We start from the raw sequence: 27,464 nt of genomic DNA on the forward strand, positions 1-27,464 counted from the left end.
CCTTTACACTGGGTTCGAAAAACACTTCAGTCACAGGACAGACGGACATGGCTGGAGAGTTCCCATACGCTCTCTGCGTGGAGGGCCAGTGGGACCCCAACACTCCCAAACTAAAAAATAAACTTATCATCTATTTCCAGAGTAAGAAATCCGACGGAGGCGACTGTGAGGTGGAATACGGCGTTTCTGACGGACAAACAGCAATTGTTCGATTCAAAACAGAGGAAGGTAAAGTTAACCTACGCCTACCTAAACTCCCCAAGAATTCTGAATCACTGTTACTTACATGCATAAATCGTAAAGTGATGCGTTAATATTAGAAGTCTCATAGTTATTGATAAGGCCTGTCGAAAGATGTTGTAGAGTTAGCCTACTGTGGGAGGGGACCAAGAAACGAAACCAATCTTTTTCTTTTCTTTTTAATTAATACATTTTTCTTTTTGCGTAATGCAAATGAAAATAAATGTGTTTGTTCACTCATTTATGTTCTTATGTTTGGATCAGTGAGACAGCGGGTTCTGAACAAACAAACGCATGAGCTCAAGATTGGTCAAAAAACTGTGAAAATCACTGTGAGTCTTCCGTCATCAGACGCTTCAGTTCCTCATGTGAGTATTCAATATCACAAGTGAGTAACGTGAACGGCTAATACTTTGACTTGGAGTAAAAACTTACTTTGTTTTCTAGGAATCAACCTCTTCGGTCAACACAATCACGGGTAAGTCCCGGTTATACTTCAGAATAAACGTTGCTCTGCTCCCCTCTGCTGGTCATGCCAGCATGAACACTTTCTTCCACAATTTGTCCCAGCTAACAAAAATATCTTCTAAGAACGTTTGGCTATGAAAAGTTTGGCTGAGTTTTTTCTAAAAAAAAAAAAAAAAAAAAAAAAAATGTCCCTGGTTGTTCAAACAGAAAACATTATAGGAACGTTCTATTTGATAATTTTGCAAACATTATTGGAACTTTACTTTTGATTGTTCTCTTTACATTCTGAAACAAGTAGCAAGTAATAATTTTTAAGCAATTTGTGCTACCATTCTGTGAACGTTAATGGAAAACGTTTGTTCATAATTTGGAGTGAACCTTATTGAGTTTGAAATTGTATTATCTTACCTCACCTGTAAACAGTTTTAAAATTTCTGCTGAGAAAAAAAACAAACATTGCCCACTACAGCATACCTTCAATAGAATTAGCCCTGCAATAAGATGAACACTACAACAATATTACAGTAATATTACAGTTTTTAAAAAATGCTTTCACACTAAAAGTGGTACTTAAGGCCTACTTAGCGAAACTCATATACCTAATATTCAGACCAAATCTGCAAAACTGCAAGCACATTATATACGCTTTACACTCAGTTTGCATTTGTAAAACAAACTTTTTGCAAAGTGCTAAACACAGTTTTCTACAGTAGACACATCACTCAAAACTAACAGCTCTTGTGTTTCATTTATAAAACACTGCCATTTAAATACCACAATCATTTCACAATTACCGGTACCTACACCCAACTATCATGCATGAAAACACTTACATAAATTGATCACTTAGAAATCAAAACTCAAAGTTTAGAGAAACAAATACATTTTGACCCTTGCTTTTCTGTTTATTTTGTAAATATACTGAATATGCATAGAAGTCTATGTCTTATTTCTGTAGCACTTTACACAAAAAAGTGTTAACATTGTATGCTGTATTGTGTAACAAGTTATCTTTTTCTGTAGGGTACAATGGGGTTAAACAGGGTTAAAGGCACAACTTAAGGAAAATGTTAAGGAATGTATATATATATATGTATATGTATATATATATATATATATATATATGTGTGTGTGTGTGTGTGTGTGTGTGTGTGTGTGTGTGTGTGTGTGTGTGTATCAGTATATTCAGTAATTTCACTTACATGTAAATGGCAATGAAAATTACCTATTAATTGTCATTTAAGTGAAATTACTGAACTTAAATATACGAGCTTGATAAAAATGATAAGTCTAGAAGAATCTTTTGCATCTGAACTCTTCATATATATATATATATGTGTGTGTGCGTGTGCGTGTGCGTGTGCGTGTGCGCGTGCGTGTGTGAGTGTGTGTGTGTGTGTGTGTGTGTGTGTGTGTGTGTGTGTACATACATACATACATACATACATACATATATATATATATATATATATATATATATATATATATATATATATGAAGAGTTCAGATGCAAAAAACTCTAAGTGCCATCTGAAATTTTCTTCTAGAATGATCATTTTTATCAAGTTCGTATATTTAAGTTAAGTAATATTTAAGTCTTCATTTATATATATATTATTGAACATTGATGGATCAACACATTTTGTGGTATAATAAATCATTAAAGTGGTTTGTTTAGCTTAAAAATCTTTCTTACATTCGGGATAAAAGGCTCACCAGGATGGTACAAAAGGCCCGCAGTAATGATACAAATACTTTAGCTAAAGTAATGTTTTGCATAATATCTAAGTTAATATTTGTTCAAAACAATCACTTCAGGAAAGTTGGTACTATTTTCTGTTTATCTGAATAAATAAAGGAAATGTATTTTGAACAAATAAACTGTCAGTAAAATGTTCATTTTAAAAACAGAAAAAAATACCTAAATATTCTGAAAGCTTTGAAGGAGATCCCATGAAAATGTAATATGGCTTTACAGTAGTAACAATAAATGTGATATTTTATTATATGATTTTCAGGGCGTGGTTGAGGCAAAGGATAAAAGAGGAGGATCTATGATTAGCATAGTCTTTATTAATAACAAAATCAAAATAACAAAATACTCCGGTATCTCAGAACTTCTCAAAAACACGAACAAAACATCCAGCAAGCAGGTGATAATGGACAAGGAACAACAAAAAAATGGGGGCTATATACACACAGCGGGTGTTCCTCAAACGAAAGGCGGCATCCATGAAGGCTGCATATCTCGGCTGCCACTTCATCAAGCGTCGCTTGAAGGATTTGCCTCAATTTGAAGGATCCTTGGAAGGCAGACTTCGTTTCGTGTCCTTCATTCGGCCTGTTTTGAAGGATGCATTGGATGTATCCTTCGCGGCCTTAAATCACCCACAATCCTTTGCACACATTCCAATTCACGAAAATAAACTTACAGAAAATGAGTCGGTACTGAGCTTGTCTGAGTTTATTAGTAAAAGTAAGACTGAAGAAAAATAATGTTTTCGGACATGAAAGCATAGGCTATATGTTATCTTTTGTTTTGCTGACTTAACACTAAACTGACTATAATGTAAGCCACTGGGAGACCACAGACGGCTGTCATTCACTGTATTGCATTAAAAGAAAGCCAGTTAATATAAAAATTTGTTATACAAAGTATTTTTTCAAAATTAAGTTTTAATAGTATTTTCGTGCCGTGACCGTGGAGGCGGGAACGTGTGTGACGTAGCCATGGACACTTACTAGACTGTCTCATTCTAGAGTTTAATTGCTGAGGAGTCTAGCCTACAAACCTCAGAATGACTGGACTAGGAAGGACGCAGTCTCGGTAGGATGCAGCCTTCCGTTTGAGAAGCACCCAGTGAAGCACTAGGGACTAAACAAGATAATTAACAAGACACAGGTAACACATGAGGGCAAATCAAAAACCATGGCAACTAATGAACAGGGACAAAGGCTCCCTATCCGATTGTTAAGTCTGACGTCACGCGTGACGTTTAGCCTTTTCCGGGTCCAAGCGTTCCTCTCGTCCAGAAATAACAATGGTGGAACCTGTAAATTTATTTACGATCACGTCCTTCTTAGTGAGGCACCCTTGGCGGTCAAAAAGGGTTTAAATTCCTTTAACACCAACAGAGTGGTTAGTGTAGCTCATCACTCAGGTGGCATAATTAAGGGTAGAGTCCAGGCATCAATGAAAAAGAAGATTTACGAGGTTGAAGTGAGTTAGCTCGGGACACGGGACACAGCACTGCGGCATTGTAAAAACACTCAATAATAACCAAAACACTAGCGAAAGCGGTAGAGAGGACCTGGACTTTGGACCCGGAAAGAGTATTATCGGAGAGTGGTTACGTCACGACTTAACAACCGAATAGCTTCCGAGGTTGTGAATCAGTATATAGTGTTCATGAATTCGGGCACTTGTATTTATGAACAACAGAACTGATATCTTGTTGATATTATGTTTTAATAATATTTAAAGTACACTATAACCTTTGCTTGTTACATATACATGCAACATTTCAACCATAAATAAATTATAAATGTTTGATCGATTTTTTTCCAATATTACCTAGGGATGTATGTTTATGCTGGAATATAATTAAATAATTATAATAATGATCAGTGTCCCAACTACTGAACTAAGGAGCTGATTGAGAAGCACCAATGACCTAACACAGGAAACTGAATGATATGATTAATATCATATTTTTAAATATGATGATTTCATATTTATCTAACCATGTCATGCAGCCAGCTATTTATTATCATGTTAATGATTGTGCCTTTAGCCTCAACAGCAGGGGTGTTTTTTTTATACCTCAAATACCATACTTTTACATATTCTTCAGCTATTAAAAAGTGTTGTTTTAATACCTAACAAAACTGAAAATCATTAACAAGACAATAATTGAATCGATTCTCATGTATTTATAAAATACAAAATATTAGATCAATTAGCTTAGAATCAACTTTGCACTGCGGCCCGCGATTGCATCAAGGATCAGCCACATTTGTTTGATGTTTAGGAAAGTTCTGCGGCAAGCTTTTGTGCCATGTAGTGGTTTAGAGTTTAAAATCAAATGCACATTTTACCTTGGTGCACCTTTAGCCTCATTGTACCCTATATATTACAGTTGTTCTGAATTGCTAAAACACAATTCTTGAAACCATCACCCACTTTCTGAAAAACCTTAAACACAATACCAAATCATCAAACTACATTCAGAGAACATCTGACTCTTCTGGCAAAAAAATAAATAATAATAATAATAAATAAAAAAAAAAAAACATTATATTTGTGCTCAAAATCAAACAGTGCTTTCAGATCATACACAGCCAGTCAAAATATAAACACTACAGATCATTCATTAGACACTACATCAAAAAATGGAGAACACAGCATCCAAAGCATGCAGTTACAGAAAAAAAGTTTATTGTAACACAGTAAATTAATTTTGCAATTACTTAAAAAAAAGTTTAGTAATCGCAACTTACAGTAGTAAGGTGAATAGATTTTATTCTGTATGCATTGCAAGTATAGTATTTCGTACTGAATATTGTATAGTTCTGAATGTCTGTATATTCAGCACTTGCATACTGTAAAATATAGTAGTCCAACTGCAAAAGCCAAAAAGGTAATAAAAAAAAACACTCTAAATGAAAAGCATGTTACAGTACACTCAAAAGAGTTGTGCAACTGCAAAATCAAAGTTAGTGATGGATTCATTCTGCCTCAGCATCACGTCTTCATGTTGGGTCCAGCCTGAGGACTTTGTCCACATTACAGGCAATAATGTATCTTGCCAGGCAAAGGGAAAAACCCTCTGGTGTGCCGGTTCCAGCCTTGACAACACTGTCCACACCTTGCTCTTTCTTGTCCTCATCCTCTTCCTCCTTTTCCACCACCTCTTACACATACTCTTCCTCCTCTCCATCTCAGAGTGTTTCCATCTATTGTTCGTATCAACATTCAGTGCACCTGTGCACTCTGAACTGGCTTATTTTGTACAGTTGGTTTGATCACATCATTAGAAATAAGTGTGAACAATTTTGAGTCGTTGTGTATAAACGATGACAAGTGTATTGTAGTTGTGTTAAACTTTTGCCTTGCCTGCCTTGTTTAGCGTTTTGCACATTTTACAACATATTATATATTATTTAATATTGTTGTGATTGTGCATGAGAATGTGTTCAGAGTTTTGCAAAAAGTGCATGAGATTTGCAAAACTGCCTGAACTTGTTTAAGGTTTAACAGAAAGAGTGATTTATTTGACAAATGGGTTTAGGCTATTGAAAATTTGGTTCAGAGAATGGGGTTTAGTGTTTTCTGACCAAATCTTATATCAAGTATTTTATAGCGTGGACAAAAAAGGGATAAATATACTATACTGAATAGATTTTATTCAGCTTTAGCATGGTCATTTGCACATGATAAAAAGGATACCAAAAGTAATAAATGTTATCTTTAGAAATCCTTAAATTAATTCAAATATAAGTAATCCAAATATATTTGAATCAGCACAACTAACACTGTGTGGCGCGCACCGTGCTGCAACAGGAAGTTGCAGTCTGTCTACACCAGACGTGACAAAGCAACTATTGCAAATCCAATTGTTCTTTGTGTCAGAAATGGCATAGGTGCTTGGAGTACATCAGAAATAGAACGGTGGATCAGTTCATGAGATATGTTGCACCACATTGCATCCAATGTGGACAGCATCATTGATTATAATGGATTATATTGTCTTTTGTTGTGTTCCACTCACCACCATTGTAGACACTGTGTGAAACTTTTCAGATGAATGATGTTTTAATTTTCAGGTGAACCACACAGTGAAGAAGAAGAAGAAGAAGAAGAAAAAGATGAAGAAGAGAAGGTTGAGCCACCTGAGAAAAAAGAAGATGCAACCCATAGATCAGCTGTAATTGAAAACATCCAAAACAACGGTCAAGAGTTTCTGACAATGCTGGTGGAAAATGTGCTGAAAGGATCTTCTGCCGAGTCTAATGACTTCAGCATTGAAATGATACCAGAAAGCAATTGTGCTGTGGTAACCTTTTCTTATAGCAAGGGTAAGTCTTGGGTTGTGTTCCCCAGTAGAGTATACTCTTCAGATGTACATGCAAAATACTAGAGGAGGAGGGTGGGGTGGGTGGGGGTTCTGAGTGTTGATCACCTTGCCCCTAACCCACATTTCCTGTTACTTATATTTTGTTCCATATAGATGCAAACAACTTCATTATATCCTGCCCAAATAATGGAATTATTAAGAGGAAAAACATAAAATTCCGATTACTTGAGATGACATCAACGGTGAAAGCTGAAGGCTTACCTCCGAACACAAACTTAGACTACCTCATGCTCTATTTTGAAAAATTTGGAGAAGTAGAAGATGATGGGGTTACAATGGAAACGGATGAGTCAGCAATAATCACTTTTAAAAATCCTGAAGGTACATGAAGTGGTTACAAAAAAAATGTATTTATTGAATTTAATTTTGACATATGCATAAACTATACAATGTGTGCTTTTTCAGATGTGCAAACAGTCATCAACCATCAACATCAGATTAAAAAGCAGCCTTTCAGAGTACTGCCATACTACAAAACACTACAAACAGCTCTATATGGTAAAGATAGACCAACTCTGAGACTTCCAGAGGAATTGACTGAGAAGATTGATAAGACTATATGGCACCACTTTAAGGAAAACCAAAAATCTCTGGGTTTAGTCACCCAAGCTATGTCCAGTCATTTTTGTGAGATGGATTTTCAATCCTTAGCAGTGAAGATCAGTCCTTCATCATCCTTACTTAACCGAGGCGGGCAGACAAGAAAACTCATTAAAACATGGACAGAAAATGCCCTCTCTGGGTTCTCAGTGGCAATGTCTAAATTTAAATCCATTGAGCTCCACATTCAGAAGGATGCATGGACAGAGATACAGTCTGAAATTCAAAATGCGGTGGTGGGAGAGGCAGTCACACTGGTTCCTTACACAGATGAAGGGACAATAGCTGTAGCCGGACTGAAAGAAGATGTGGACGGGATTGAGGGAATTCTGAGAGATACTGTTCAGAGAGTCACCCAAAAAATACAAAGGGAGAAGGGTAGTGAGACTGATGAAATAAATATGACTCCATCCATTTACAAGCTTCTTCTCTGTGATGGTTTGGAGCAGCAAACTCGAGACAAATTTCCAGAAATGGACATAACATACCATGCACACAGCCAAAAGTTAACTCTTTACGGTCTAAAAGATGAGATGCTGGAAACAAAGAACAAGATACTGGAGGCTGTTCTTAATTTAATTCATAAACCAACTGAGCTCCACCAATCTGTTTTAGATTTTCTACACAAGAAGGATCTTGAGGAAATGTCCAAAGTTTTGTTTTTTAACAAAGGAATCAATGTAGCATTAGAATCTGATGGAAAGAGAGTTTTGCTTGTTGGAAAAACAGACAATGACTTGGACGTTGGTGAGAAGCGACTGCTGACAGATCTGGATCATTTGAGCTTCAACGTAGAAGATCCCAGTGTTCTAACAAGATCAGATTGGCAAGACCTTGTCTCTCACATAAAAAACAATGTTAAAAATGTTACAGTACAGACATCCATCAACCAGGTGGTGGTTTCTGGTTTTGTAGAGTCTATCAAGGATGTTGAACAAGAGTTAAATGATTTTGTTCAGAAAAATTCACACATCGAGAAAACTCTGAAGGCTCACAAGACCGTTGTCACATTCATCAAGGATCACAAAAAGCAGGATTGGCTTGAAGAGGTGAAAGGTAAAGTGAATGTGGTCTTCAAAGATGAAATCATCATAATCAGTGGCCCAAAGCTTTATGTCTCTGAGTATGTGCCTGTATTTGAGGACTTGCTTACGTCTGTGCATCACTGCACCATGAAAATAGTTAAACCAGGGGCAAAGAAGTTCTTCAAGGAGAAAGAGTCAGTGTGTGTGACAATGGCCAAGACAAAAATGAATTGTTTGGTCCAATTAATAGACGAGTATGACCACCCAAATGACACTGTTCAATCCCAGATTGTAAAGCCTGCTTATCAATATAAATCACATGAAGGAATTGAAATTACAGTAAACAAAGCTGACATGTGTTCATTTCATGCGGATGCAGTGGTCGGTGCATGCAAAGAGACCCTCCTACTGGATGGAGGTTTAGCAAAAGCACTCTCAGTTGCTGCTGGTCCTAAACTTCAGAATGCCTGCGACCAGCTTGTCAAAAGACGGAAGTTGACAACAGGTGATGCAGTTCTCCTCGATGCTGGAGGACGGCTGCGATGCAAGCATGTCATCTTAGCAATAGGACCACAATACAATCCTTCAAAACCTCAGGAGTCCGAAAAGCTCTTGAAGAAAGCTGTGAAGAAGAGTCTGAATGTGGCAGATCAAGAAAGCTTCCAGTCGTTGGCAATCCCAGCCATTAGCTCTGGTGCATTTGGTTTCCCTCTGGACCTTTGTGCATGTACCATTGTGAAAGCTATAAAAGAGTTCTGTGATTTTGTTGAAGGGGACATTGCGCTGAGGAAGATTCACCTAGTTGACAATAATGATAAAACGGTTCAAGCTTTAGTAGCTGCTGTGAAGAAAATTTACGGGGTCAGTTCACCTACCCAAATCATAACAGCTGGAAGCAGTTCAAGCAGCCAGCAGCAAAACCAAGCAAGCTCTTCTCCAAGCCAACACCAAATAACTGCGCTCTTTCAAGGGGCATCACAAAGTTTTCAGACAAAAGAAGGCTTAACTATCACACTTATGAAAGGAAACATTGAGGATACAACAGTGAGTTCAATATTGACAAATTGTGCATAATATTATTTGGTTTATTGCTTTTTTCTAAAGTGCATTTTTGTATTTGAAATATCAAAATGTCTAGAGATTTTGTTTTTCTAAAATAAGAGGTTTTTTTTTGTTTGTTTTTTTAAGAAGTTCTTAGGTCCTGTTCTTAAGTGAATGCTGGTGCATGTGCAAACTAATCATTTGTATATAACTGCTCTTTTTTTTTGTACAGATGGATGTTGTTGTGAACACTCTCAGCAGTGACCTGAATCTTGGTGTAGGAGCTATTTCAATTGCCCTTCTCAAAGCAGCTGGTCCACAGCTTCAGGTTCTGCTCAATCAGCAAGTCACAGGCTCTGCAAACGTTGGAGCAGTCTTTGAAACAGCTGGTGCAAACCTGAAGAACAAACTGGTGTTCCATGCAGTTGTACCACACTGGAATCAGGGACAAGGGAACGAGCAGAAGGTAATACTCATTGGTTGATTTAGAGATTAGTATTTCAAATCTGATGCTTTTGATGACTTTTTTATTCTCTTTGAGCAGATGCTGGAGGATATCGTGGATAAGTGTTTGGGTCAGGCAGAGCAGCGTCAGCAGAGCTCCATTGTTTTCTCTGCCATTGGCACAGGAAACCTTGGATTTCCAAAGCCACTGGTGGTCTGCACAATGCTGGACTCGGCCTTCAAGTTTAGCAGTAAAAGAAGTTCAAAGCACGTGAAGGAAGTGGTATTTGCTCTTCACCCCAAAGATACCCAAACCATTCAGGTATCTGATATATGATCTCATATCAGCCTTTTTTAGATCCATTTAGTCACAATTTTTGACACGTTTGACATAATGTTATTTTGACCCCAGTAATACTATATGTCGTTCACAACAGGCATTCACAGATGAGTTCAGCAAAAGGTTTATGGGCCAATCTGCCTCAGCAAGTAACCCCACACAGCCGCTGAGCACAGGTGCCCAAAACTTCAATTTTCATATACAAATTACCTATAACCTATAATTAATATGTCTCAATGTAATTTTTAGTGGATGTATGAAGTCAGTTCTCCTTGATATGATATCTTTCCATTATTATTTAGTTCTGTTTTATTTTACAATGAAATCACAGGCCCCTTCTCAAAGGTCACAACAAAATCTGGGATTCATGAGACTACAGTGGGAGGAATAACACTTCAGGTCCTGAATGGTGATATTACTACAGAGAAAACTGATGTAATTGTGAACTCCAGCAATAAAGAGTTCACACTGAAATCAGGTAAAGTTACTCATTTCGAGTTAGTAGAAGGCTGATAATGTTTTTATGCCTTACTAATGACTTTTCAAGCACTTTGCCTTTAATTGCTTGTTGCTTAATTTTATAAGATAGGAATGAATGAGATTTACATAAAACAAACTTTTATCTCAAACTGTCAAGGTGTCTCAAAGGCTATTATGGATAAGGCCGGTCCAAATGTAGAAGCGGAGTGCCAGCAGCTTGGTAAGAAGCATGTTTTAATTCCTAAAATATTTTAATAAGAATTAAGTAATAAATAAATTACATATTAAATCATACCTTTTAATAATCTTTTCACATGTCCTGAAATTTTACACAGTTTAGCACACAGAACAGAGCAGATTTATAATTCTGGTTCATGTGTTTTTCCAGCGGCCAAGACTAACAGTGAACTGATAATGACTCAAGCGGGGAATTTACAGTGTAAAAGGATCATCCACATTTCAGCACAAAGCAATGCTATTATGATCCAAAAACATGTTAAAAAGGCCCTGGAAATGTGTGCCAAGGAAAAGTTAACCTCCATTGCATTCCCAGCTATTGGCACAGGTGAGAACAGGAAAAAGGACAGATGAGAGGGAAAGTGATATTGTTATTTATCTATGTCACACAATGACTGTCCTTAAATATAAAGAGAGCATATTAATACAATTTCTATAAGTAATATACCTGTATTAGATATATATTTTTTGTTAATTTATTTTTCCACATCACTTGTTTGTTTTTGTTTTTTATATATATTTGTATTTATTATTTGTACAATACATTTAATTTATTTTCTCAAATTCTGGTTTAGCACTATATATAAATAAGTGGTGAACTGGTGATAACCTTTTTTTTTAATCTTGCATTATTTTTGGCAGGCCAAATTTGTACAATATTTTTTATGTTCATAACTTTCGCTAAAAACATGGACATGGTTCATAATCGCATTGCTTTCTTTTTCTCAGGACAAGCGGGGTTGTCTCCAGGTCAAGTAGCAGACTCCATGATGGATGGTGTGATGGACATGATAGGAAAAACTCCCCAGTCCACTCTCAAGCTGGTCAGATTGGTTGTGTTCCAGGCCCCCATGCTTCCTGAATTCCTCAAAAGCATGCAGTATCGAGAAACTGGACCTGCCAAACAAGAGAAAGAGAGTACATGGTCAAAAATCAAAAGTATGAATCTCATCACTTTCACTTCAACCTAATTTCATAGAACATGTAATTTTCTGATTCACCTTTAAAACAGTAAAATTTTAATTCATAAAACAGTGTAGTTTAGAAATGCATTTTAATAAGGTCATGCACAACGAAAGATATCTAACGCGACCTGACTGATTTCTGCATTCCAACTTTGTGTATGTTGCAGCATATGCTAAATCCCTCTTCAGTGGATCTTGGGAGAAAGAAATGAAACAACATGGTGGCAAAGACTTTGTCATTGAAGGCGTGCAAGTAGATCCAGTGTTTTTTTCTATCTGTGGACCATCGCAAGCAGAAGTGGACAATTCAAAGCATTTCTTAGAGAACATGATCACTCAGGAACAAGAGTTTCAGTCAATCACAGACACAGCCATACTTACCTTTTCAGACAAAGAGCAACAGAGAATCCAGGAGCTGCAAAGCACTATGAATGTGACTATAAGGTTAGACTACAAAACCAATAAGGGTTCAGAAGGGACCCCAGGACAGGCCACACTCATAGTACAAGGTCTCAGCCGAGATGTTCTAAAAGCCACTCAGGAAATCCAAGAAATGCTCAAAACAGCCAAAGAGGATGAGATACTCAAAAAAGAAATGGATTACACAAGTGAACTTGTGGATTGGCAGTATGAACAAGGTGGGCAATATAAAAGTTTTGATCACCGCACAAATTACGAGTTGGAAAAGGCCCTCGACAGCCAAGCTTCAGACATCAGAATTTCCTTCCAAGGCCAAACGTACCAGGTCAAACTGCCTGAGGGTCCTGCGGTGAGCACCACTGGAGGAAACACGATGAAAATCCAACGCATTGACAGACTGAAAGGTATTTGCTGTGTAGTATCATTTATCAATATGAAAAATGAAAATAATACATAAATAAAAACTCAATTAAAGTGAATAAATGTGTAAATTATTATCTTATCATAAATAAAGATGTGAATTGGATATGATTTGTCTAATGGCACTAGAACTAATTTTAAATAAGTTGTTATTTTTCTCCAGCTACTGAAAGTATCCCACAGCATTGGGATGCCTTGGCACCTAATGAGTTGTACCAAAAGTTTAATTTGCAACCGACCAGCACAGAATACACAGACGTATTGGGGCGCTTTCAGGCCACTTGTCCAAACAACAAAGTCTTGAAGGTGCGTTTCATTTTATTGTATTGTTTTTAGTGTTTTACGAACAGTTCATTCAACTTTATAGGATTCCAACCCCAGTTAAAGATAGAATTCTTAGAATGGGTGTAGGTGGATTTCATTTTTGAATTAGAAAGGCAGTGCAATAAATTGTAAATGACAAGGAAATAAACACATGACAACTTCACAGACAACTCAATTTTATACTCGTATTCATTATGGTATTCCTGTCTGTTTTTTACGCCTGTTTTTTTATTATAGATTGAACGAATCCAGAATCCTGGCATGTGGAAGAACTACCAGAATAACAAAAGTGTCATGGAAAAAAAGAATGGTCATCAAAACAATGAGAAAATACTCTTTCATGGAACCAGTGAGCAGACTATCTATCACATCAATAACAGTGGATTTAATCGCAGTTATGCAGGAAAAAATGGTAAATCATTTACTACAGTCATTATAATATTTGCATTCCATCATTCTAATTGAAGTGGTGTATATATGTATTTTTCATCTCTTAATTTTTCCTGTTACAGCTGCAGCATATGGAAACGGCACATACTTTGCACTTAATGCAAGCTATTCTTCTAACAACACATACTCAGTGCCTAATGCTCAGGGACATAAGCACATGTACCTCTGCAAAGTCCTTACGGGAGACTACACTAAAGGAGCAGGTGGGATGTTTGTGCCACCTGCAAAAAATGCCAACTGTGACCTGTACGACACAGTTGTGGACAACCCTGCTGCTCCGACCATTTTTGTGGTATTTCGTGATGATAATGCTTATCCTGAATATTTAATCACGTTCACTTAGTCATTTAAAGATCAGTCATTTTACACAGTGAGACTGAGGGCTTGATCACATCAGATACAATCAGGGAGAAGATTTTTAAAAGAAACCGTAGTTCCCATTATGTTCCTTACTGAATCATTACAATTTTAAAGGGCTTTAATGACGGAAAATGCATGTGCCTTATAACAAATTATTTTCTGTTTCTGCTGTAAAATGTTTACAAAATTGTTGTTTTTTTAATTCTGGTGATATTGCCACTAAATATGCACAAACAAATATGCAGGCACATTTATACAAACTGCACTGCAAATAAAGAACTTAAAAACTTCAAATTGTTTTATTGTAATTTATTACACCCTTATACAGCTGATACTTTTGACATTCAAAAAAAAGTGTGTAGGCACAATCCACATATATTGCTCTTCCACATCTTAATTACAAATATATCAATAAATCAATACAATTATATTTCTTATTAGTGCAGAAAGACATATTGTTGGAAAAATAGATCTTAGGAATCTTGAATTCTATTGTAACAACCAAAAATAATACTTCATGCTTTAAGATGCTTTTAAATCATATTTGTCTCTATATTCAGGAATTCAAGAAGTTTTGCTACCATTTCATGAGTTCATACTGATATTTATACATATAAAAAATGTTAATGAACAAGTATTGTTAATAGCAATGAAGAAAATTATAAACCTGTTTTGAAGGCACATAAAAAAGACTGCAAATGCATGAAACTCAAAGTATAAATGTGAAAATAGATAATGTATAAAATTGTATCCTACAGAATGGCATATGGTCAACATAAGCAATAAAGAGGAAAATATTGTGTAGAATTAGGAATGATGTATTCAAATCACCTTTAAAGTCAGAGTCAAAGTGCTCAGTCTGTCTCATCTGGGTAGCTCTCAGCATTGGGTACAAGATACAATTATAAGATAAATAATACATTTTCTAAGTTATTTTGCGACTAGTTGACCTCTGTTCTGCTAGTTTGTCTTCTTTAGCCCGGGGAGAGAGAGTTCATACCTGTTTGAGAGAAAAAATTATACATGAACACAAACCATCTGTATGCTTAAACCATGTATGCTTATTAGTAAAAAAATTATTTGCGGTAAAAGTTAATGCCACAACAAATTTACTTGACCACATTTGCTGTCCTTACCATTCTGTGGTGCCCATGTTTAGATCTATTTCAGACATATCAATCAAAACCTTTTGGGAAATAGAAATAACATTTTTAATCTCAACATCCTGATAATGCTTTTAGTCTATCGCTGACTCATATATTCATGTCAATCCACGTTCTTTGTCTACTTACCATTCCAATCTCCTTTCGCTCCCTTTTGTGAAGCATTTTATTGTTTTTTACTGCAACATCCAACTTTCTGGTTCTTGCTTCCTCCGGTGACACGGCAAACTCAAATCTGAGATGAAGAGTTATTTTAGAGATCTTTTCAAACAATGAAAATACTTGGTTTTCAAGAAGTGAAAAATGGCTCTAACATCTCATTGAAGACAGGGTTCACAGTTTTCTTTTTAACCGGAGTGCGCTTGCGGTGTTTCCACGTCAGATCAGGCAGCAGATACATGCGGACGTAAGTATCAGAGCCGTTCTCGCTGCAGGAAAACAGATCCCTAAGGAGCCATGAAGAAGGATAATAGTTTTTTTTAATTTTTTCAGCTATGTGGTAAATAATTAGAAGGTATATATTAAAAAAAGAGACATAGGCATCTCACTTGCAGCTGTTGACCATCACGATGAGCCGCTTCCTTAAGGTGGCATAACGCAATGTGAGTTGGATCTGCCCAAAGCTGCCCTGATGATTCAAGATGGCCCTTTGAATTAACATATAAACTCATTGGTGAAAGTTTGAAGATTTTTGTAGAACAAAACATTTGAACTGTTATTGAACTGAACTGAATCAACACTGAACTGACTTGAGCTAAATAAAGACACTGTACTGCTTTATAGTTAAACTGAGTTTGCTTCATAACATTGCTTCATATCTGTATTGTATTAAGCACAATATAAATAAATCAATAAATCAATGTAAGTGTCACCATATTACATACTCAGGATAAGGGACACTAGTGTCTGTAAGATCAAAGCGAGAAGAAGCTATTGAGTTCTCTGACAACAGGCTGTGGGAATCATAGCGACGCATTTGACTGGGGGTGGACAGGCTCGAATGCAGCGCCTCTGTGCCCACAAAAGTGCTTCGTCGGTAGGGGGGATAATCCACTTGCAGTTCATTAGAGGAGCTGACTGTAGATGGCATAGGGGCAGGAACAGTCTGTGTTCTGGAGAGCGGGACAGATGAAACGGGCACTTTTTCTTTCAGGTTGCTTTGTACGGGCTGAACCGGAACTGGAGTTGGAGGCTCAGGGCGAGTTTGGCTTGATGAGACTTTTGCCTTATCCTGAACTGGTGGAGTGACAACCTTTGGTTCCCGTTTCTCCAATGCAAGGATCTAATTGAAGCGAAGGGTGTGAAGTCATTGTTAAATATTTACCAGCAAATATTATGTTCATTATTAATTTATGCCTTAATATACAATAAAACATATATACAGTAGAACTATATTTACATCAAATCCTTTCTTTAGAGGGAGACTCCAACCAAAAATTGTAATTCACCATTTACATATACACATACATATACAAATACACACACACACACATATATATATATATATATATATATATATATATATATATATATATATATATATATAAAACAAAAAAAAGGAATCAATCCTGGTTCACTTGCAACAAAGATAAACATTGTTTGTGCCAACCACAATGTATTGTAGGAATTGAATAACAAATATAATGGTAACACGTTCAATTTGTTTTTCAATTTATTAAACTTAGTCCATTATTGTAACACTGAACAACAATTTAAATAAATTCATTCATTCAACCATTTAAATTAATTTGTGAATCTAGGTTAATAATAATTAATAAATACATACTTATTAGTTCATTATTAATTAATATCCTTTAAAAGTATATTATGTAATTTTTACAAATTGTAATGTTGACATTTTTAATATTAACCTAGATTAATAAATAATGTAAAGTCCATTGTTAGTTTGTGATACCTAATTCTTTAACTAAGGTTAACACATTTAACCTTACTGTTAAGTGTAACCAATATAATAAATAATATTACTTTTAAATGTTTGATTTTAAGTGTTAGTACTGTGTTTGGGGCTTGTAAAATAAAAATGTGCTAAAAAAAAAAACAAAAAAAAAAACGCTGCTTTAGTTGAATCGCTCACCCTGAGAACAGCTTTCATCTTGATCTGGCTATTGGCTCCGGAGCGCTCAAGCTGAAAACGCTGGTCCATTGTCATGTCAGAAACATTGAGCAGCCGGACCAATGGCAGAGTGAGTTTGCCCAATGAGGATTTCTTCTGGTGTTCCTTTACCTGAGGTCACATAAAAATCTAAATATAGATTTATTTTCTATATATTACATAATAATGCTATCAATTTCTGATGTTTGTTATATTTATCAAGCCTTTTGTAAAGAAGAACAAGAAAAACTCAGTCTGTTTTAAAATTGTAAAATAGATTATTTTAAGACCTGGTTTACCTCAACATTCAACACTTGGTTTTTCACGCTGTGCACAAAGAATGTGAAGCATTCATCATAAGTCGGGTCTTTTGTGGCATACACAATCTGTCAAAACAAATACAAACACTGCAGCTTCTAAATATCTGATCCACTATGTAAAAAAAAGAGGAAAAGCTGAAGGGGATTGGCATTAGAATTATATTCTAAATAAGTTAAATACCTTGCTTTTTTGACTTTGCTGAGCAATGGAAAACTCCACATATGAGTTGGGATCATTAGTTCTTCTGGTGAGCTGAAATTAAAAATGGACACAGTAAATAAATCTCATTTAGGGAAATACACATTTTGATGATGTATATTCCAAGTAACCCTTAGATTTGGTTCCAAAGCTTTTTCCATCAATGATTTCCCATGACTTTTCCTTAAACTTTCCAGTTGTTTCTGATTTTTTACAAATCTGGCACAGATTTTCATTTAAGTCAGGTAGTGACTAAGTCAGGTGATAGACAAACAATTACGCTCATAAGTGTAAAAACGTCTTCAGTGAGACAAAAAAAAACACACAAAAAAAAACAACGTCCTGATTGGAATGCAGCTTATAGATGAATTAGTACGTGGTGCATTAAAAACCACATCATGCCAAAACCAGTTCTGTCATCTGCAAAAAATGTTTTTTTATTTTTGACAGAAGAAAAAATTCAGAGAAAGTGTGCAGGAAAATGTCCTGACCAGTAGATTACTCTACTATATAAAAATAAATCCAGCCAAATGTCAAAATAATAGGTTTGTAATCCACTGACAATGAGGTGATATTATGATTATGAAACTCGCATCATGAAAAAGTCCTAATGTTTCACCTTTTGATTTGCATGATGTGTATATGTGGTTAACGTGATCATTTTCATAGCTGAGCCACTGGTAGAAACCAGATGAACAGGTCATTACAAGCAGAAGCAGAAATGAAAACCTGCACCTTGACTTTATCATGCTCACAGTTAAAACGATATGATATAATCTCTGGAATGCTCTCTATTCAGTACAAGAAGGCAGGAGGCTGCATTCCAAACACATGAGAAGGAATAAGAGTCAAATACCTAGACATCTAGCATTTTGACCTACCAACAGAAGAAAAAAAAAAAAAGAAAAAAAATTCACCTTGTTCACGAGTAAGCCTAATAGACAAACTTTTCAGAAAGGCTTAAAAGAATAGGAAATTTGGTTATCATTTATTAACGGTGAATTTTAATTTCAGTTTGTTCCTCGCACAAACCTATCATTTGGCTTCAGAAGCTTGATATGGTATTTTTATAGTGTTTATGGTGTAATTTTATGGAACCTTTTTGGAGCTGGACACAATAAACCATAGGTTTATTTTTTTTTATTTTTTTTTTTAAACTCTATTTGTCTTCCACTGACATAACAACATAGAGGTTTGTAACAACACAAGGGTGAGTAAATGATGACAACATTCTCATTATTGCATTAATCCTATCTGGAAATTTTGTTAATTTACCCATGTAAGCTGTGTCTGGATTGATTCTGAGAAGCTTAAAAGTAGATTCTTCCCCCATAAAGTCAGGGACAATAAAAATTATGGTTTTGAAGGAATGACTGCAAACTGTGTAGAATAAAGGAGTTGAGGCAATTTCTTACCCGAGACACTTTGGGTTGTTTTCCATGCTTCTCATTATGGGTGAATTCATGTTGTTCTTTCTGAAGTCAAAGAAAATGGAAGAAAATATCAATTGTTTTCACATGCTGTGTTTGTTATAATAGGCTGGCAGTCTTTTAGAAGTGCTCTCATTGTACAAGTATACTCACAGGCAGATTGGAGGCACTATCTAGATATACTGCCAGCATGGCACAAGCGAGCCCATCACTGGTCTGAACGGTGAAAATAAACAAATAAGAAGAAAACATATGAAAAGAACCTTAAATTTGACCCAGACACAGTTTGATTCTTTAGATATAAAACATATTTAGTTAAATTCACCACTTAAATCACGGCACATATTTTAACCATCTGCCGCAGTATCTAAATCAATACATCAAGGTAACTATTATAAATGCAATAAATACAAGCTTTACCTCCTTCAGCAGTTCTGGGTTTGTGAGCAAGGAAAACCACTGCAATTTCATATGTATCTGACCACTCTCAATGTCCTCCAGAGTGTACCACTGCAAATCAAAGTCACAACTTAATTATATCATGGGATATTTTAATACCTTTTTTGTCAATGTTCAGAGAAGTATATAATTTTTTTTCTTGTTCTCATTCCAATCAACTATCAGTAAAGGAGCATTATGATTCTGATCTTTCTAAAGCTCACCTCGTCTATCTCTCTGTCTTTTCTCACATCTCCGCAATCCAAACTGAACCTGTGGCAGACAATCCAACATCTCACACTCAATCACATAAAATGGGTAAAATAATGACTATGAGCATCTATAATAGCATAATCATCATTACCTGCCCAAAAAGTCATCAGCGTCTGTGTCTTCGTCATAAAGTTCCACTTCCAACTCCTGTCCAGGAGCTTCATGAATGACAAACTATTGAAATCAAATATTAATGAGATCTCTTTGCATTTCCTATTTCCCATCTGAAATGACTTGTGGGTTCCATTTCTGTCCCCAGGACATTATATGTACAAATATGCATGAAAATTAACTCTAAAATAAAAACAAATTATTAAGCCAAGTGTCCTGCACTTTAATCTAAAAGCAAATGTAAAATATATAATTTAAAACATGAATTATTAACTACTTAAAACACTGAAAAAATAGCATGTTACCTGCCCCCACTTTATTACTACATTTTAACATGAAATATGATTAACATCCTTCAGAAATCTTTTTTTCTTTTGCATTGTTGTGTGCCTCCATATCCCATCTGTGCTTAATTTATTAAATTTTTTCTTAAAAAACTAAAACAAAAAATCATAACCCTAAATAATCATAAAATAAATGTTATTAATTAATAAAATAAAGTTAAACCACTATTTTTTAAATTATGTTTAGTCCATCATTCATCCCATTGTTTAATACATTTCATTATTAAATTTGTTCTTGAGTCGCCTTTAAAAGGACAAAATAATTTTTTTAGAACAGCACAAGTTAACAATTTCTTTAAAACCAACATCTCCTTGATGTAAAAAAAAAAAAAAAAGGAATTAGTTGACATGTTTTTGAACATTCTTTTCGAGTTTTGGTAACAGGACTGAGAAAAATGCATCCATCTTCCAATTAAAAACCTTGTAAAAAATGAAACAACATTACCTGAGATGGACCAATACATATTTTGAATGGTTAAATATGTTATTAGATTCAGTTTTTAAAACGATTAAAAAAATGATGTTTTACTTGGAAGAGTTACAACAAACACATGACACCCATTCAGTGGAATGGACCTTGAATATTATACAGATAGATTAAGGACCGCTCATAATAATTACCTCATAAACTTCATTCCAGCGTGGATTCAAATTTTCTTTGATGGTCTTTGTTTTGAATTGCTTGTTCCCGACCCTCAGCACAGTATATGGATCTGACTTGCCCTTTACTAGTCCCATCAAGTGCGTGTCCTTTGCTACAAGATTCTGGGCCTCCAAAACATGGACCCGTACAACACCCTAAATATGTTCACATGGTGTAACTTATTCTCCAATTTGAAAACAAACACATAAAAAGCTTTTTGACTGATTATGGTAATGGGAAAACGATCATTCCCAGTCTTACCCGAGGAAGAGGAAACTTCATTTGGTCAAGCTTAACTTGGTCAATCAAAGGGATGCACATCCGATTGGGCAGAACCATGAGAGAGGCGATGATGTCCAAAATGGCTGATTCTGACATATGACTAAAGAGTAAATAGAGATTCAGATTTAGATGTTGAGGAAGACTACATATCACGTTACATATCAATTAAATGTGCCTGGATTACTCAATGACTGCAAGAGTCTTACAGCCAGGTCAAATCTGTCCTGGGTTGCAGGATATATGGGTTTATCCCTGATTGTTATAGAGATTAATGAGTTAACAGTTAGCAGAAATAACATTATTTTTCCAATTTGTACTAAATAATGGAAAATTGGGTTTTGAGACAGCATGTTATGAATTATATATAAAATGATGGCAGACTAGGAGCAAAGAGCAAAATAAGGTAATCAGTAATCTTATATTTAAATATTTTGGAAAAAGGACACCTTTAATCCTTATTATTACTACCTGTCTATTTATCCCTCCACACACTGGAGGCTTTCAGGCTATACACAATCGTCTATATATAAACTCGCATGACAACATTCCATGTCCTGAAGCAGTTTTGAAGACGAGTGTAGGTGGCCAGCTAGTTTACTGTTTGTTTTTTTCATTAATGTTTACCCACTCCAGCTTTAATGTGACTGAGTTGCTCATGCTTATTACAGGGTTAATTGCTTGATAATACAATGTATATACACAATTTAAGGACACAATCTAACCCTAACCCTAACTAACAAAGTGCATAAGTTATGAAATAATGCAATAATAATACTTCAATACTTCTAAGATAACATGTGTATCGAGAACTGTCAAGTACAAAAAAGAAAAAAACATTATTCTGACAGATTTTCATAAATACAACAAATGAACATGGATATTTCAACATTTTAAGGTTCTACACACATATTATTGAGTGACAATCAAAACTACAAAAATCTGTGAACGTACCTTAGCCCTGGACCATCCAAAAGGTTAGTCATTCCAGTCCAATTGATTTGCAGAGCCTGGAAATGTAATTTAAAATGTTCATGTTTTGCTAATGAACTCATGACACTTTTATTTTTTTACTTTAGCATACCAATTGCTTGCAATATCCATACTCACGGGTCGGCGGATGAAAAACATGGTGACTCCACCTACAAGGGGTGCCTGGCCAATCAGAGGCTCGAGAACTACACGTAGCATCCCCTGAAGCTGAACGAAAAAAATAAACTCATTCACACATTTTCATACTTTTATACATTAACTTGTGCTGTGGGGACTCTCCTAGATGTTGGTGCATTTCCTGTAAATACTCTCTAATGATGATAAACAAACATTATGGACACATATAATAAATTTTTTGGAACATTGTGGCTGAGTGTTCTGCAGAAAACTCCTGTACACTATTATTCAAAAGTTCGGGGTCAGTAAGATTTTTTTTAAAGGAAATTAATCATTTTATTCAGCAAGGATGCATTTAATCGATCAAAAGTGACAGTAAAGACATTTATAATGTTATAATACATTTCTATTTTAAATAAATGCTGTTCTTTTAAACTTTCTATTCTTTAAAGTATTCTGAGAAAAAAAAATATCACATTCCTCAAGCAAATCAGCATATTATAAGAATGATTCCTGAAGGATCATGTCTCACTGAAGCCTGCAGTAATGATGCTGAAAATTCAGCTTTGCCATCACAGGAATATATTATATTTTAAATTCTAGTAAAAGAGTTTTTTTTTTTTTACCGTAATAATATTTCACAATATTACTGTTCTACTGTAATAGAACAGTATTGCAGCGTTGGTGAGAATAAGAGACTAGAAAAAGTAATCTGACTCTTTTACACTAGAATGGTAGTGTATGTCACAAATGTGACCTTCGCCTGACTGAAAGTCAACATTTGAACATCAACTGAAAAAAAGCCTATTACTATTAAATGTAAGTTTTCGTTTTAATATTCATTCCATTCCATCACTAACCTGAAGCCCTTTGACTCCTACTTTGATGGCTGGTTTAACATCTGCATCAATGTCCACATCAGCATCATAACTACAGTAGAATTAAACCACACATTATAGCAATCATACGTGGGTTAGCATAATACAGCATCAAAATGACATTTAAAGTCATAGCTTACACAATGTTGAGGTCAAGGATGACCTCTCTTGTTTCCAGCTCATGTGTGTACGCTCGTATCCATGTAACAGTTGGAGCCTGAAACGCAAATACACTGTTGTAAACTCTATAATGATTGCTAAAATAGTTATAGTAGTGGGGTATTACGGTCTATTCAGGGTTAAGGACACAGAGCCTCAGACTGTGGAATTATACCTTCTGTCCCATGTTAACTTTAGTAAAGGTGAAGGTCTTCAGATGGGTGCTGGATAATCTTACGGATGGCTGAATGTTTTCAATGAGAAGCTTCTCCATGTACATGCCAAAGAATGGCCATGCCTGCTGAAGAATCTACAACAAACAAGCACATTTGGAGACATGTATCTAAGGCAGAAATATTGAAATTGGTAGTCTAAACTCCCACAGGCAGACACATTTATGAAAAAGACTAGAGGTCTGCAAAAATATGTCAAAAGGCAAATTAACTTCTGCAGCATAAATCTTACCTTGTTAATCCAAGAAGCCTTCTCAACATCTGCAAAATCAATCTATCAGGGCAAAGAATAAGGAACATAATAATTGGACACTTTCAGTTTCAAGACCAGTTTCAAGATCAAGTTGTTTCAAGATGTTTAAATATGAATTAATTTTCTCCATATTAAACTAATTACCTTTAATTCTGTTTTCCTTACGTTTTTGTTTTATTTATTTTTATGAAATATGAATTAGAATCATTCCTAAAAAGTTTTTATGCCACTGAACTATTTCTTTTTCTTGTGAAAGGATCAATATTCATGAATAACTTTATGATGTTCAGATGGGCTATTTAAACAGAAAACACCAGGCTTTTAGACCTTCAGTCAGGTATTTTCTATTTAATTTTATGGTATCGTGGATATGTGTGACTTGTAATTTTTATATATCAAAATCAACAGTAAAGATCAGGTGTGTAATTTCACGCTGTTATTTTAGAGAGCAGCCTGACAACCTGAGACAGGCTGACTATTTTTGTTACATAGGGTAGAGATAGTTCATCCCAAAATGAAAATTGTCACAATTGATTTATGTTGTCACAAACATTTTTTTTTTTATATAGGTGAACTACCCTTTAATTTGAAACTTTACAGGTCCACTAAAATGGTTCTACGTCATAACCCATTGCATTTATTTATTTCAACTTTAGGGTGTGTCAGTTTCTTGTTTTAAAGTATGAAGGGCTGGATATTTTCATTAAAAAGCTCAAGCTGACATCTTTGTGTGTGATGTTCCCAAAGCAACACAACACGAAGCCACACCTTTGACAGTTTAATACCATCTAGTATTGTTTGGATACTAAGCAGTAGGGTAATACACAAATACAGTACAGTATTTACCCACCAGCATTAGTTTGCATTTTCAGTATCAACTCTCAAATTTATATTTTGCACGCTGCACTTAAATTAGTATTATCCCAGGACAGTAAAAATGTCAAGAAGAAGACCACCCACCCAAGCTGGCATGTTCGTGGACTTGAGTTCAGTGCTGATCACGTCCTTCTCGTTTTCTAAAAAGTCAATGGCTGTATCGATCCTCTGATCTTTCCACCTGCGGTTGTTTTTCCACATTGTCCACATCAGAATGCTCAGAAGAATCCAGCTGATGCTGAATCCAAGCGAGCCGGTCAGGAACACGGGATAGCACAGGACAATCGCCTTCATCATGAACATCATGAACTCCATGATCATCTGATTGACATCCTTTACACTGAGTCCCTGTGGATCTCCAGCAGAGGTGGGGGGCTCTTGACCCTCAGTGACTGGAGCACTCATTGTAACTATGGAGCCTGATTCTTTAAAACGTCTGAAGTAGCGAGCGTCTGAATTCACATCATCGCCTGTCGATCGATCGCTGAACAGACGTCGGTTTTACAGGCTGTTTGAGATCAAATCCAACCATCAGATCGAGACTGTAAACAGAACATTTACCGAGACGCGCTCAGCATCATCACAGGTGACAGTCACGATCTCCAACTGAGATTGTGGAGGCTCTCTGTCAGTTTTTGTGAACTTCCGTGTTTCCCATTCATTAGGGTTTTTACCTGGCATGGCCTCTAAGTAGACACGCCTAAATTCCTCCCTTTTCTGTGTGAGAAAAAGTACAAACTCGTTCATGTAAGTTGACAAACAGGATCTGCCTCGAAACCAAATCGATTGGAAATGTAAAATTGTCTTGGTCGTGGAAGTACGGAGAGAACATCATTAGCTGATAAAGAGTGCGCGGACGAGATTTATGCTATATATTTTTTACTGAACCAGTATTTTAAAGAAACATGATTAAGAAATTAACAACAACAACAACAGAAGAAGAATCACTATTAGTTTAAAGGACAGATTATAAACTTAAACTTTTTATTGTCTCTTTAATTAAAACATTCCAGCATTTTAAAGTTTCATAATTATGTTCATATTTATGTGCACTTTTTTGTTTATTTATTTATTTGTCTATATCAGGCTGTCAACATAAACTAGTTGTATTTTCATTAATTAATAAATACCATAACAAGTGGCTATTGCTGTTATAGCCTTTATGCATTAACTAATGTTAACTAATGGGATCTTATACCGTTTTAACAAATGAGAAATATTTACTAGCCTAAATTAAACATATTTGATTTTTCAAGATTTCAAAGTGTCTCTAAGGTTTTAAATTATTATTATTATTTAAACTTTAAGTTGTTGTTGTACATTACTTTTCATGTCTTTTTTAAGAACCCAACTAGGCTACTATTAAGTTTGTACAAATTGAATAAACCTTGTTTGTCTTGTGCCATCTCGAGGAGTTTCGAAGCCATTGCAGTTCAATACAAGAGCATTACTTATCAGTATATGCCTTAGTGACACTGATAACACTGTGACCTGGATTGGAAGTGGAGTTGTATTTGTCTAATTGTAGGCTATTACTCATAATTTAAGACCGAATAGCCTAGACTATACACACAGGGCTGCATGTCTCTCAAAATTGATGAAATAATGACACAGAAAGACCATTGAAAATTGTATCACATGAAAAATCATGATAAAAAAAAAAACATTTGGATATAATTCAATTATATTTTATATGAAAATGTATTAACAGAGGATTTTTAGTCGTTCTGTCTTGAATGCTGATTCATTGAATGATATTAAAATTAATATTTTTTTATTAAACGTTATAGTTTAAACCACAAATGAATTGTGCATTTCCTGTATGCTCACTTGCATTCATTTTAAGTATGTACATTAATTTAAAATATATTTTATGGAGGAATCCATTATCCCGGTAGTAATCAAAATAAGAAAAAAAAAAAAAAATGATTGTCAGAAGTGGGATTCGAACCCACGCCTCCATTCGGAGACCAGAATACCCATGTTTATATGGAAGGTTTCAACCTTGAGTCTGGCGCCTTAGACCACTCGGCCATCCTGACACTAGAAGATATTGGTAAATACGCCCCTATCCATTTGCATGATAACTGTCAACGTTTTCTGAAAAGATATATAAGATAGAAAGTTGCGCGCCGGTGCACTTAGGTATACAAATATACTTTGGTTGAAACACTCGACTTGGCCTAAAAAAATACGACGCCAGTATGTGGTGGAACTTGAATCTAATAATTCATGTTTATCATTTATGTTTTAAAACTTTTTCAAATAAGCGCACAAAACTAACTTTTTTTTCATCGAGCAAAGAACACGTTTATCGTTTTATGACGTATAAGCCAGGCTCTGAGGAATCTGCGCAAGTGCGCATGCGTATTGTAACCGCGCGTACAACCAAGGTTGCCAAAGGCCAATCAAAAATACCCCAAAACTAGCCCAATGACCCTATTCCAAATATAAAAACTGAAAACATGCCACTCCCATACCTAAAATACATATTTACAGTCACTGTTTGTTATGCACACAATTCTAACTTGAAAATCGCTATAGTAACGTTAATCATTAACATATTTAGTTTTCATAAAGGAGCTCACAGAGGCTCAAATGCTAGTGCCCCTCCCTTACAAAACTCATAATATATAAAATATTTACAAGCATTTCAGGCGAATATATTTTTTGCAATCAGTGTCAACCTCG

General features: G+C 35.4%; 2 protein-coding genes across 2 annotated transcripts; one reads left to right on the forward strand and one right to left on the reverse strand.

Moving 5' to 3' along the window:
- The first annotated feature begins 43 nt into the window (after window positions 1–43).
- On the forward strand, window positions 44–14,245 carry parp14rs1 (poly(ADP-ribose) polymerase family member 14-related sequence 1). Its single transcript, XM_082174869.1, has 17 exons — window positions 44–228; window positions 505–608; window positions 688–718; window positions 6,535–6,786; window positions 6,939–7,166; window positions 7,251–9,514; window positions 9,744–9,977; window positions 10,056–10,277; window positions 10,393–10,471; window positions 10,627–10,773; window positions 10,933–10,995; window positions 11,164–11,340; window positions 11,742–11,951; window positions 12,145–12,801; window positions 12,981–13,123; window positions 13,379–13,553; window positions 13,654–14,245. The coding sequence occupies exons 1-17, from the start codon at window positions 48–50 to the stop codon at window positions 13,932–13,934; spliced, it is 5,448 nt and encodes a 1,815-aa protein (XP_082030995.1). The 5' UTR covers window positions 44–47; the 3' UTR covers window positions 13,935–14,245.
- esyt3 (extended synaptotagmin-like protein 3) lies at window positions 14,246–25,517 on the reverse strand. Its single transcript, XM_082174875.1, has 23 exons — window positions 24,858–25,517; window positions 23,877–23,918; window positions 23,587–23,721; window positions 23,393–23,469; window positions 23,235–23,304; window positions 22,375–22,464; window positions 22,219–22,274; window positions 21,247–21,367; window positions 20,964–21,140; window positions 19,979–20,061; window positions 19,839–19,887; window positions 19,597–19,686; window positions 19,330–19,392; window positions 19,162–19,221; window positions 17,729–17,800; window positions 17,527–17,613; window positions 17,210–17,359; window positions 15,999–16,396; window positions 15,663–15,761; window positions 15,429–15,560; window positions 15,244–15,349; window positions 15,088–15,137; window positions 14,246–14,951 (listed from the first exon to the last, which is right to left on the reverse strand). Exons 1-23 carry the CDS (start codon window positions 25,176–25,178, stop codon window positions 14,912–14,914), a joined length of 2,568 nt encoding a protein of 855 aa, XP_082031001.1. The 5' UTR covers window positions 25,179–25,517; the 3' UTR covers window positions 14,246–14,911.
- Window positions 25,518–27,464: the final 1,947 nt, after the last annotated feature.

The sequence above is a fragment of the Leuciscus leuciscus genome (genome assembly GCF_965113295.1).
Source record: "Leuciscus leuciscus genome assembly, chromosome: 7".
NCBI lineage: Eukaryota > Metazoa > Chordata > Actinopteri > Cypriniformes > Leuciscidae > Leuciscus > Leuciscus leuciscus.

Coding starts and splice junctions, on each gene's coding strand:
- parp14rs1 (XM_082174869.1), top strand. CDS start 48: ATGGCTGGAGAGTTCCCATACGCTCTCTGCGTGGAGGGCCAGTGGGAC. Junction 9,978..10,055: donor GACAAGGGAACGAGCAGAAG/GTAATACTCATT, acceptor CTCTTTGAGCAG/ATGCTGGAGGATATCGTGGA. Junction 10,996..11,163: donor AGCGGAGTGCCAGCAGCTTG/GTAAGAAGCATG, acceptor GTGTTTTTCCAG/CGGCCAAGACTAACAGTGAA.
- esyt3 (XM_082174875.1), bottom strand. CDS start 25,178: ATGAGTGCTCCAGTCACTGAGGGTCAAGAGCCCCCCACCTCTGCTGGA. Junction 21,368..22,218: donor TTGGATGGTCCAGGGCTAAG/GTACGTTCACAG, acceptor TTTACTCTTTAG/TCATATGTCAGAATCAGCCA. Junction 20,062..20,963: donor GCTGGAATGAAGTTTATGAG/GTAATTATTATG, acceptor TGATTTCAATAG/TTTGTCATTCATGAAGCTCC.